General features: G+C 44.9%; 1 protein-coding gene across 1 annotated transcript in view; it reads left to right on the forward strand.

Moving 5' to 3' along the window:
* alk (ALK receptor tyrosine kinase) overlaps window positions 1-13286 on the forward strand; it is a gene marked incomplete at both ends in the record, with an annotated part of 336641 nt that overhangs the window by 311596 nt on the left and 11759 nt on the right. The window contains 6 exons of the mRNA XM_079287138.1: window positions 3393-3503; window positions 4382-4523; window positions 5638-5805; window positions 7565-7663; window positions 10780-10935; window positions 12487-12600. Of these exons, the coding sequence (XP_079143264.1) occupies window positions 3393-3503; window positions 4382-4523; window positions 5638-5805; window positions 7565-7663; window positions 10780-10935; window positions 12487-12600 (790 nt within the window). The remainder of the gene's footprint in view (window positions 1-3392; window positions 3504-4381; window positions 4524-5637; window positions 5806-7564; window positions 7664-10779; window positions 10936-12486; window positions 12601-13286) is intronic.

The raw sequence follows: 13286 nt of genomic DNA on the forward strand, positions 1-13286 counted from the left end.
CAAATGAATTCAGATGTTTCTTTCACCTCATGATGTTGTCCATCGAGGTCAAGGAAAAGACAAAGGACATGATTTAGTTTGACTGTTCAACCGCAGTGTGTTGTCAGAGAGGACTAAGGAGCCCGCCAGCATCCGACTGGACGGTGCCATTTACATGCTGTCAAAACATGCTGCGGCCCAGCAGCTGATTAGCTGTATGGCCTGCAGACTGACGTTGGCAGTGCCCTTTTCCCCGCTGAATGTTTGTTTGGTGGCTCATTCAACCAGCTACGCTGCAGGACAAGAGGCGGGTCCATGTTTGTCAGTGAGAGTAGAAGGAGACTTCCGCAGGAACGCTAATGTGGGTTGATGCCGAGGCTCTTTTGCTGTGCTGCTGTTTGCCTCAGTGTGAGCGTCTGCTCTGCCTGTGATAGAATGCTCACTTTACTGCTGTACGCAAGATCTGACCAGCTGTAATGATATAAGGCCTCCATCTACGTAGGCGGAGCGGTATTCCGTTGAATTCATGCAAAACTAGGGAACGCCATCATGACACCAAGATATATAAATGTCCTCCTTTTGGTGTCTTCTTTCAGAGCAGATACGGAGGCCTATGCTGTAGCAGAGCAAACAAACAGTTGGACTTTAAAAGGACAACTATGACATTCTGAAAATCTGGTAATTCTCCGAATGGACAATGATACTTGGGATACCTATGCTCTAAATCATAACATTTTACGGCCACCAACAAATGTTTGAGTCTGCAATGGGAGCTCACAGTGATCTCCCGTGACTTGTGCTCTTGTGCCAGCGGTGGCTGTCATCCATTGTGCTATGAGTTACTTCACTGGCAGCAGCACACCATGCTTCCTCCCCACAGTTCAACACTGAGACTAAAAACCTCACAAGTCCCCAATGAGATCATCCATCATCGGCGATTCACACGCTGTAACGCTAAGGCTTGTCTGTCACTGTAGTACAGCGAAAGGGAGTTAGTTGCCAACGTTTTTTGAGAAGAGGAAATTACCAACAGATTCCTCAATTGTTTGACAAACACAGCAGTAAAATTCACTCCTTTTGAGGAATTCACACATTGTTAGTTTGTGGCATGAAGAAGTGTTTTTATTTCCTTCGGATGACATTGTGAATCAACCTATATATACCGATACATTGATGTACACATTGACACCTTTCTGTATGAATAAGGAAAGACATGTTATAAATAGGGTTGGGTGTCGTTTGGGTTTTTTCCGATACCGGTGCTAAAACGATACTTTTAAAACGATACCGGTGCCTGAACCGATACTTTTTTCTTCAAATTCAACAATATATTAACTGTTTAAAGTATACTATCAATACAAAACACTTGGCTTCAAACTACAGCTTCAAACTTTTCAACTTCAAACGATGAACAACATATTAACTGTCAACAGTTGACAGTGTACTTAAATAAAGATAGATCAAATAAATACAAAACACACACACTCCAGCTTCAAACTTCATTTGATAGAGTTCTCCGATATTTTCGCCTGCTGAGGCTGATTTGGTAAAAACTCTCTTCCAAGAGTGGCCTTGTTAGTGTTCAGCAATGAGCCGTCTGGATTGGAGCGAGCCCAAGGCACAGGACCAAGTGGATGAGCCAGGACATGTTGAGAGTGAAGATCTTGACTTTGTGAAGCAGTGAGGACCCAAAGAGATCTCTATCTGCTCTCAAGACCAGCCGTCTCTGTTGTGCTTGCTTTACTCTGTCACTCAGATGTGATGCTTGAGAATGTCTTCCTAGTCTGTTTTCTGATTTTATCGTATTTTGGTTGCTTAAGAATGAACCCTTTGTGTCTACAGAGTGAGTCCCCAGAGCCATGTGTCAAAATGGACAAACTCATGAACTGTCTATATCCTTTCTATATATGTAACACTCTATGCATGTGTAATGTTATGTTGTTGCATATATTGTACATATGACTGTACACAAACCTACTAATTGAGTCTCGTGGGCGATAATGGCCGAAACAACGATTGTTCCAAAAATGTGTAAAGCTACTCATTTGAAAAGGTTCTTATCATATTTCAAAGAAGCCACTCTGTTTACAAACAAACTGGTGCCGGGGAGGTTTTGGTGACATCGTAGAGGTAATAGTGTTGGCAGTTGAAAGTTACTAAAATAGATTAAAGTCAGAACAACCTTCATGAGGCAGCGCTAGGTCCAGTTGTGTTTCCTGGCTTTGTTTTCTAGAGGTGGAACGTGTAGCTTAGCGGGCAGTTATTCGTTTTTAACACGGTGTTGAAGTGCTCAGGTCAGACAGCAGAGAGGGACTTCCAAAGGTTCCCAAGGGAGTTAGAAGTCCATTACGGTTCCTCTTATTCCCCCCCAGTTGTGACAGCGAGAGACAGCGACTCTCTCCAAAGGGTCGTCCCTGAAAGTTATTTGTGCTGTAGACATATGCAGGTCCTCACACACACACACACACACACACACCTTTGTCCGACACAACAGACAGAACAGGCTTAGAGGGAGACTCTCAGAGCATGTAAATGCACCTTTACCCCCTCTACCTGTCCATTACTCACCCGACCCCCACCTGCCTCCCAGCCCCTCAAAGAGAAGCAAGGGAGAGACGAGCGACTGTGAGTGTGTGTTTGTGCATATGAGTAAGAACTGAGTGGCGGCGAGAACTCTCAAGCCCTCTTCCTCTCAGAGGAGGACAGGCAGCATGAGACATCAACTCACAAAGCCAAAAACAAAGTCGAACATCACTCGAGGAACAAAACGGCTGACTAACTTCATTGATTATCATGATTCATCAAATGAAAACACATCGACAGTATGACCAATGAAGATGATTTTTCTTATGGAGTAAAAAGGTAACGTGAACATACATATTCTATCAAGTACAGTAATACAGTTACAATTGGATATAACATTAATTTAACATACATTTTGTAACCAACCTTTAAAATCTTAGAACAACGATCCAGATCTATTGACAAAATGAACGATACAGTATTTTGTTTGTTGAATTTGTTTTTGTCGAACCTCTTGGCCTCATTTCCTCCAATCAGGTTTCAAACTGCATGAAAATCAGCTGCAGAGATTTCTTATTCAGTCAGAAACATGAATCCATCAATGTGCACAGGAAGCTCTTCTACGACAGCCAGACAGATGTACAGTCATGTGAACAGGAAATCAGTAAATACTCAGATCTCACTGGAATTGTCTTACAAAGGGAGCATTGGTCCTTGCCTCTCAGATCATGCATCTGGATGTTTCTTGGTATTTGCTCACCATTATAATGCTAAAGTCTTAGACTCACAGCAGCTGGAGTTTGGCAACTGCTGAGCGCTCTCACACACAACTGGCACGCATGAAGGCAATTCTTTGGTGAGCTGACATCTCTCTCTCTCCCTCGCTGCAGTCCAACGGCATGCTGAATAGGATCTGCCTGGAGCAGAGCGGCCCGATGGTGAACAAAACCCAAGTGAAAGGGGGCGGAGGAGGAGGAGGCGGGGCCACGTATGTGTTCAAGGTGAGGGGGGGGGGGGGGCTGAAGGGATGACACTGCACGGAATATGGAGAGATTTTTGAATGAATAATGAAAATGTGTCTCAAATATTAAACAAGTCCAGTCTCTCTGTTGCTACAAGTATATGATGCAGACATGACGAGATCACTGCAATAGTACAGGAGGTCAAAATAATCATCGTTGAGACGGTCATTTAAAAGTCAAGGTAAGACATGTCAAGACAATACTTGTGTCACATACAAAGTCCGAGTGAAGTATGTGAAAGGAAGATCTCACGAGTCACATGTTCAAGGAAGCTCAAATAATCAGAGGACGAGTTGATTCTTAATTCAGGCAGATTCATACACATGAAACAGTACATGGAGAATTTGTGTGTGTGTGTGTGTGTGTGTGTGTGTGTGTGTGTGTGTGTGTGTGTGTGCGTGTGTGCGTGCGTGTGTTGAGACCCTCGTAGGTGATGGCTTGTAATTCAAGTATATTGTATAGTATAGCATTTCATGTCATTAAAAAGTAGAATGTGTCATCAAAAATCCAAAAATAAAGGGTAAATCCAATTTAAGAATGGTGTGCGTTGGCTTTCTTGCACAGAGTAGAATGAAAGGAATTAGGTTTTTGTACGCATCAATCAAACAGCTGCTGGTAGGCAGATTTAGTTTCCTTTGGACGGAGCCAGGCTAGCTGTCTTTATGCTAAGCTAAGTTAAGCTAGCCAACTAGCAGCCCTAGCACCATAATTACCACAGAAACATGAGCTGGTATTAATCTTCTCCTTTAGCTCTTAGACAGAAAGCAAATACCATCATTTCCCAAAAAATGTTGAGGTGTTCCTTCTGAAGAGCAGATACCAGCACATGAATCCAACTGTCAACAAAAATCACGCAGGTGGACAAAGAGGTGTATGTCCCCCTCATCATCGCTGCTGGGGGAGGTGGCCGGGGCTACAGCAGCCTATCAGAGACCCAGCTGGAGCAGATGGACTATGACCCCAGCCAACCGGGACGCAGCGGGAAGTCAAACGCCGCAGGTACACCGCACACCGCTTTGCTATGTGTGTGGGTACCACTTGTATGTGTGTTGTGCGTGTGCAAGGTCCAGGGAGACACGAGTGAGTGTGTATGAGATGAGCAGATGACTACATAGCCCACTACGGTGCTGTCGAGTAGCGGGTTCGTCTTTCCTCACTTTATGATGAGAAAGGTGTTGTGCATTGTGTTCCCTTCAGCATGCACACACACTAACAAGTTCACAGCCTGAATAACGAGTACAGAATAACCTGTACTCGTAAACACATCCATTCACCCTGAAGGTGTTATCCTCCGTCTCCACGCGTGTGCTTCTTAGACGCTCCACACTCGGTGTGCCGGTGGTTGTGTTTGGACGAAAGACAAATCACAGCGAGGCCCTGCTCATGATTATTCATACGGAGCACTCGGCAGAACTACATGCTCCAATCTACCGGTGGAATGTTCCACCCATGCCCACTGCAGGCTGCATTATTCATGTGCTCAGAGCCGACGAACAGCCCAGACAACAGAAGTTATTGATTTCCACACCGTCACAAAGCCCAAGGTTTACGTTTGAGGAAGCTCTGTGAATGAAAAATGAAATATTTAGCAGGTCTGGCGGGTTTTGTTGCCAGTGTGGTGTGATGTGTATTTATTTGTTCTCATTTGCGTCTATCTCTCAGGCGCCAGAGTGGGAGGGAAACGAAAGGAGGAAAATTAAATTTTCTACTGTTAGCGAATATGGGAGGGAATCGTTTATTAGCTGTGACTTTAATCTGGTGTTACCAGGGCTCTTTTACAGGATCTTTATATTTCCAGTCTCTGCTCTAACCAGTGTTGTTATCACTAACAGGGGATTGATGTTTGTGTGTGAGAGAGAACACTGGATACTTAGTGTGTGTGTGTGTGTGTGCCTACAATATACCCACGTACACATGCATGTCTGCAGTTTAGCATCTTCTTCCCATAACATTGACCCATTTAAGAGCTCGCTCTCTATGCATCTCTCTTCCTATCTGTCTCTCTCACACACACACACACACACACACACACACACACACACACACACACACACTGATTCCCTCCACAGTGTATTACTTCCGCATTACATCAAAGGTGTGTTGTGTTTGGCAGGTGGAGGCGGAGGTTGGAATGACAGGGCTCCTGTCAGTCAGGGGGGCAGACCGCTGGTGCTTGGAGGCCAGGGAGGGCAGGCCTGTCAAAAGTTCTGGCAGACCAGCGGCGGCTTCGGGGGCGGCGGAGGTGGCTGCATGTCGGGCGGTGCCGGCGGAGGCTACAGAGGTTAGTCCCAGAGTGCTGCAAGGCTTTCACTGCAAGTTTAGGGTTTAATAAAAAGGAACGGTGACGAGCTGTCAGATATGACCCCGTCTGTGTTTTATAATGTGAAGGGGGAGACAGAGTTTATACAGATCGGGGATCCGGTTGAATCCCGGCTGCATGTCCTGCCCCTCGATCAGCTGCGAATCACTCTGGAGCAGACCGAACACAGAGTCAAAGTATCTCCTTGTACTGCGTGTATGTCATTCAGTGTGTCGTATGAGATCATCCTCAGCAGATAACTGGGCCATAACAACAGATGGAAGTACACAGCATAAAGCATGAAGAGACGCAATTATAAATAACAGGAATATGAATATGGCAAAAAGGGTGGTAGGAACAAATGCAAAGAACTGTTACATTAGAGCAGCGGTTCCCAAACTTTTTAGGCCGCGCACCCCCTTCTACATCCCGACCGGGTTCGCGCACCCCCCCCCCCCCCCCCTTAATAAAAAAAAGAAGCAACAGAGCCTTTTAAGCCTTCATAGCCTTCATAGCCGCATAAGAATCGGACCAATGAGAGAACAGTTTGCTCGCGCGTGGCATTTGTTTACAAGATTTAGTCCGCTGTTAAATGTTGCAGTGTGAACACAAACCGAACAAAGGAGCAACTGCAACAAAGCAAACGAACTGTTTGTGAAAACGCCCTGAAACACTGCAACAAAGTTTCAATAACTTTCAGTGACACAAGGCGTCACTTTTAAAGAGCAATCAGGATGCGAGCACACACGCACAGGCTCAGAGGCAGATTATCACATTTAATTTACAATTAATGAGCGACTAATGTAGCCAGGATGTCTTCGGACAAAGCATCGATGCGGCGACACAGTGTTGTTGGACACCGGGATCATGTCCAACTTTTTTGCTTCTTTCTCTCCAATCATTGTGTGCGGTAGCCCCTTTCTCGCTATTCTGTACCCAGATATGAAGCCCGTAGTGCGTCATTTATAGACCCAACACATGAATGAGACTGCATTTGTTTTTGGCTGTTTTGTAACTCCTCCAATTTCGATATAAACAATGTAAGGGGCTTTTGACTTGCACTGGCATGCTTGGTGTTCAGGTGGCGACGTAAATAAGAGCTTCAGACTGTTAGCCAGAACCTCACTGCACACCACGCACTGTGGCTTTGGGGAATCTGCGTTGCCAATCCAAGTGAAGCCCAGACACAGATACTTTTCATCATATTTCCTCTTTTTTTCCCAGTCTGATGCTCACTCTCGTTTCCTCTTTTTCACCTTGACTCCGTGATGGGCCGATGTGCTCCCGATTTGTCTGTGCTGCACCTCTCCGTTCCCCTCGCCTCCGATTCCTCTCTCTCTCTCTGTCCCTCTCCTCTTTTACGACTGATAGCTTCAGATGTCCCACCTGACAGTTTTTAAATTAAAATTACATTTTTTTTAATATTTAATATTATTACACCATCAGACCGCCATTACACTTTTCCTCTCGCGCACCCCCTAGAGGCAGCTCGCGTACCCCCAGGGGTGCGCGCACCCCACTTTGGGAATCCCTGCATTAGAGGATGAAATATGTAAATATGTTCATACAAACATGTACGATTGGGTGTGATTGTGATTGCAGCCGATGATGTGACACTTGCAATCCTCGTGTTTCTGTCCGTGAAATGTGCTTTTAAATGTTTGCGTTCAATCCCCGTAGAATACAGCATGTGTTGCTTCGTCTGAGGTTTTGTCACTGTGTTTGCCCACCTGGTCTCTAGGTGGTAACACCTCCGTGGACAACAACCCCAAACACGACGGCGACGACGGCACCTCCTTCCTCGGGCCGGAGGGAGAGCCCTTCCTCTACCCTCTGAAAGGTAACGCACACAAACCAGTCGGCAGTCAAGACATTTCTCTGAACCACGTGATAGCGTAGTCGTGTTTTTTGTCACTTGACACTTTAAATGAGTTGTTGTTGCGGCGCACCTGACTTGCTTCCTGCGGTACGAGCTTTCACAACACATAACCTCGATTGATTTTTACAGCACGATGAGAGCGAGTTGCGTTACCCGGTCAAATCAAAAAGAGGATATTGTAAAAAATGTGCAGCAGCAGATATGGCCAGCCACGGGGGACAGAAGACGCTCCCAGATTATTTGATAAAAAGGCCTCCAGAGCTCGATAAATCCATCTCGTCATGACACACACACTTGAACTTGACAGGTACTAGAAACACAGTCTGACTGAACATTTCAGCTGGAGCAGTGGCCATCCATACGTCATGTAAGACTCCCTCTTCACTCAGCGATATAGGAAAGAAGGGGAAAATGTGAAATAGAATTTGAAGTGCTTTTTAGAATTGTCGTCCATCCATTGGGCTGCAGCAGAGTACGCTCTGATATCGCTCTCCCATTGAGCGTTAATAGTGCTCCCACTCCTCAGTTTGTCATCGAACTCGCTTCATTTCCTCCAGCAGAAAAAGACTTCAGAGTGAATTTCAGCTGTAAATTAAACTGAAATTGCGATCGTGTGTTTCAAACTCCACATTATTCTCATTCTTCTCTACTGCAGCTGGTTAACACGTTGCTATATTCTATGTTGTTACTTAAAAAAAGGATATTCCGTCCACTATTCAAACTATTTTCACAGTAAAGTTAAGGCCGTTAACTGTTGTGCTGACTAAGCAACAACACCCAAATACCTAAAGTATACACACTGTAGTCTTGGGACAAAGAAAAGAAAACATTATGTGACAGATAATAAAGATTAACAGAAGAAATGTTCAGTCCACATCCACCTCTACACGTGTATAAGGTTTTATGATGAAATGTTTTCGATTCCTGCAGAAGAAACTGTTAACTTTGAAGAAATGTGAGTGTGTGTGTGTACATGAAAAGACAGAGAGTGACTTTGGCAAGATTAATATACTTGGAATTTCCAGAAGGCCAGAATCATTATCATAACACAAAAGGCGGAATATCAAGTGGTAATATCTGCTATTTGCTGGATTAAAAGCATGTGGTCTGTGTAAAGGTCAGGGTTAAAAGACATTTGCTGTTTGAAGTTGTAATCACTGACGGCTGCGCCGGTAGTTTCCTCCTCAGCTCGAAGTGCAGAGGCAGCTTCACCAGCTCAGACACAAGCAGCAGGTGATGCCGGACAACCCGCACAAAGGCCGAAAAGAGGCTCAAAAAGCACAGCGTTAATGTTGACCCAGGCAACCGGATTGCAGTACAGTGTGCCCTAATCCACTGACCACAGGCTGCTCCGAACGGACACACACAGGACTACACACAGGACTACACACAGGACTACACACAGGACTACACACAGGACTACACACAGGACTACACACAGGACTACACACAGGACTACACACAGGACTACACACAGGACTACACTGTCAGCCAGCATTGTGCGTGCTGGGTGCTGGGAGGGAAACATTCATGTTACTCGAGGCCAGGAGAGCTTCAGTGAATCCTCTCCTCCTGTGTGAAAGAGAAAGATACGGTCTGTAAGACCTCAGGAACAAGCCTTCCTCCTGTTAACATCGTCCATAAAAGTCTCCGCCCCTAAATTGGTTCATGGCGAAGTTTAGAAGATGATATTTTCATATGCATTTTCTTGAACTATCCTTCATATGTATAACTATTTGAATGTGATACAGGTCATTGTAGAGGCTAAGGCAGTTCACTTAGATCCATGACCTCCATTCATTTCTTTAAGGCATCTCTTCTTACTTATTTAAAGTTATACTTGAGACGTGGCCATAGTTCAGGGCTAACGTCTCGGTGCATGTGAATGTGCAGCCTTGTATGGTATGCAGACATTAACTGCACGTGTTCTGACTCCTTTAGTGCAGCGGCTTGTTTATGGAGACCTTTGTTTGTGTATTCTCGTCCTGTGTTATGTTCCATGTTCTGTATTTTCTGTTTATTCGTGTTAAGGACCTCCTTTGAAGTCAAGGGGTTGATCCCTCTCATACAATTACACTTTCCATGTTCATGGCAGTTCAAGAAATGCATTATTCAACAAGCCTAAAGGAGGAAAACGATTCATCCGTACACTTGTCTAGCTTCGATAGTTTATCTGTTTCTCCATTTCCATTATATCTTTCAGAAATATTGGTCAAATTCTTTAGAGGAAACATCTTCAGCTTTCCTGAAGGAATATTCAAGATCCACAGCACGAGCATCACACCCACGCATCAGTATGCAGTCGACATTTGTATTCTTCCGTCGAATCCTTTCAACTGTTTCTGGGTTCGATTTATGCATTTGCACTTGTAAAGCTGATAACGGAATGATGAGAGAAAACAGATTCTGCAGACGAGTGCGTTTGCTTTGCTTACTAAACAGCACACGCCTTCACAGCCCATAACTAATTCATGTTGGCCTGATTCTCACTTGCGCTTGCTGTAGTTTATGATTAAGAAAATAGTTTATTTTTAAAATAAATGAAGTTTCTATGGCGGAATGAGCAGTTGTGTCTTTGAAGGCGCAGAGTCTGCAGGTTTGGTTCCAGCCAACATCACAGCAGATCAATCACCCAGTAACACACCTTCAGGCGCAGTCAGTGCATTGGTTCACTTTCAGAGAAGCTCCAATGAGCACCCTGGCCCGCCTCATGTGCTGCTGCGGGCCAATTAAAGACGAGAGCTGTGGCAGGAGACCTGTTGACCACGAATACAATTCTGATGCAATGCAGACTGGTGTTTGAACTCCACTGCTACTTTACAGATTCATATTAATATTTGAATCACAAAAAAACATCAGAGAAGTGTGAAGTTGTGAGGTCTTGGAGGTGTGTTCGTTGTTATTATTGACACTGTGATCTTTTTAATGGTGGCGAGTATAAATTCTAGAAACGCCGTCCTCAGACGTGTGTGTGTGTGTGTGTGTGTGTGTGTGTGTGTGTGTGTGTGTGTGTGTGTGTGTGTGTGTGTGTGTGTGTGTGTGTGTGTGTGTGTGTGTGTGTGTGTGTGTGTGTGAAGCTATGGAGGGGGATGGCGAGGTGATCATCAGTCCGGTGCAGAACTGCAGCCACTGCGACAGCGACGAATGTCACGAGACCAAGGCCGGCATCGTCTGCTACTGTGATGAAGGCCTGATTCTGGCGCCAGACGGGGTGTCCTGCATCAACGCCACAGGTCTGACACGGACAACTGCACACACACACACACACCCCACAATGGAGGACCCGCGGCTATTTCTCTGTTCTCCACACAAGTGTGTGGAATTAATCCAACTGCAGGAAAGACCTCAGCTGAATGTAATTGTACCTGAAATAGACTGTGACTCAGTGAGCAGTTGATGAATTCATCTGCAGAAGGAATTAAGCCTGGAAGGCTCTGCACTTAATGGCATCTTTATCTGAGGAAAGGTTGGTTTCTTTTAAACTGTCCCTGAATGATTCATAATAGAATCAATCCCTAGCATAAGTTAAGCCATTAACACACAATGGGCACACCTATAACAGTCGTAGCTGCTCTGTGATGTGTCTCTGTGCTGCAACCAGATAAAAGCTCTTTCTCTTATCATGCGAAGGATTCAGACTAAAAGGCAACAGCTGGACATTAGGGGTGTAACGGTACGCGTATTCCCATTGAACCGTTCGGTACGAGGCTCACGGTTCGGTACGCATGACGAACCGAATACGTTTTTAAAAAACTTTATTTAACCAGGTAGTCCCATTGAGATTAAAAATCTCTTTTGCAAGATGTAAGTAACAATACTACATAACATTAAGGAGCAGTTTTAGTTTTTTATGCTTATGTGTTGCTAAGAAGACACCCCAGAAGATGAGTCACTCAGGTATAGTTCCATCATTGTTCAAAGTCAAAGAATAACTTCATGATGTTAGTTGTAATGAATAAATATATTTTAAAATCAAGTACATTTCTCTGGCATTTGTAGTTTTCTACTGTACCGAAACGTACCGAACCGTGGCTCCACTGTATCGTACCCAACCCAACCGTGAGTTTTGTGAACCGTTACACCCCTAATGGATACTCCTGAAGTGATATTGTACATATTGTATTGAAGGCATTTCACAACGGGCTTCATTATCCTGCCACTGGCTCTGTGCATTCGACCATTTCAACCTAAAAACATCTGTATTCACACATGTGCCGCGTCGTCTCCCTGGGATAAACTGCAACAAAGGAGTGTAGACAACCCCCCCTCTCGACCTAGAGTTGCCCCTTCAATTATGATTTGTAATCTCAGATGAATCCCGAGTACGTGAATATAGATCTGAAATGAATTAACGTGGCGGAATGTCTCTTTATAATGTGAAGCAAAATAACGGGGCTATTACCATCTCAATGCTGTCTTCATGACCTGGAGTTTCTCCTTGCACTCTGATTTGCAAATCTGTTCTCAGTAATGACGAGCAACAGATAATTCTATGATGCTAGCTCAAAAAAGGTCACAATCTCAATACGGTCTCTCTCTCTCTCTCTCTCTCTGTGTGCAGATTCCTTTCTCTCCCCTGAGCTTAGACAAGTGCAATGAGATCTCCCCCCCCCCCTCCCCCCCTCCCTGAAAGGGGAATTGACATGCACTGGCCGTTGCCGCTCCTAAGCTCTGTTGTGTCATCGCTTTCATTAAGTGGGGGATCAGAGTGGCGAAGTGAATGTTAATCCTCCTCTGGGGGAAGATAAGAACTGTGGGCCGCTGTTGTTTCCTTTCTCCTGCAGAGGTGTCCCTGCTGCCCCCCCAGCAGTCTCTCTCCCACCTGGCGCTGGGTCTGTCTGTGGGCACCTCCGCCCTCATCGCCGCTCTGCTGCTGGCTGTGTCCGGGGTCATGATAAGTGAGTCAGTGTGCTCGTAAAGAGACGAAGTGTTGACGGATCATTTGTTATTCAGTGTTAGTCGTAGTCCTGAGATGAATGTCCGTGTTATGATCGATCATATTCCGTGTTGGTCGTAGTCCTGAGATGAATGTCCGTGTTATGATCGATCATATTCAGTGTTGGTCGTAGTCCTGTTTGTTTTATCTATAAGTTGACTAAAAGTCTGGACATTGTGGCCTCATGACAGCTTATATTTTAGTCACTTCTAATTCGATAGAACAGTTCAGTCAATCTAGTCGCTTGTTCATCCTTTCATTCATAACAATGTGAAAGTGTGCGTATTGTGTAACTTATGGTTCAAGCTAAATGCCACATAATATGGTGGGATATGTGCGGTTGTTGGGTCAACAACATGTTGACTGATATAACGCTGTCATGTGTCAGTGGGAGACACTGTTTATCTCACAGTACTGTACTTATTTGAACCCAGACATGATCTTGTCCTAAACCAACCAAGAAGCGTTCGTGCCAAAACCTAAACAAGTACTTTTGGGAAACCTAAACCAACCCAGTAGTTCTGGCAGCTAAACTGAACCAGGAGGTATTTTTTGTCCAATAGACACGTATTCTACATGTAAATATGTGCACTGGAGAACATCTGTAAAGTCCTCCAGTGCCTGGTCTGTCAGACGGCCCTCAGCAGG

Source organism: Melanostigma gelatinosum (assembly GCF_949748355.1).
Source record: "Melanostigma gelatinosum genome assembly, chromosome: 16".
In the NCBI taxonomy this organism is placed as follows: Eukaryota; Metazoa; Chordata; class Actinopteri; order Perciformes; family Zoarcidae; genus Melanostigma; species Melanostigma gelatinosum.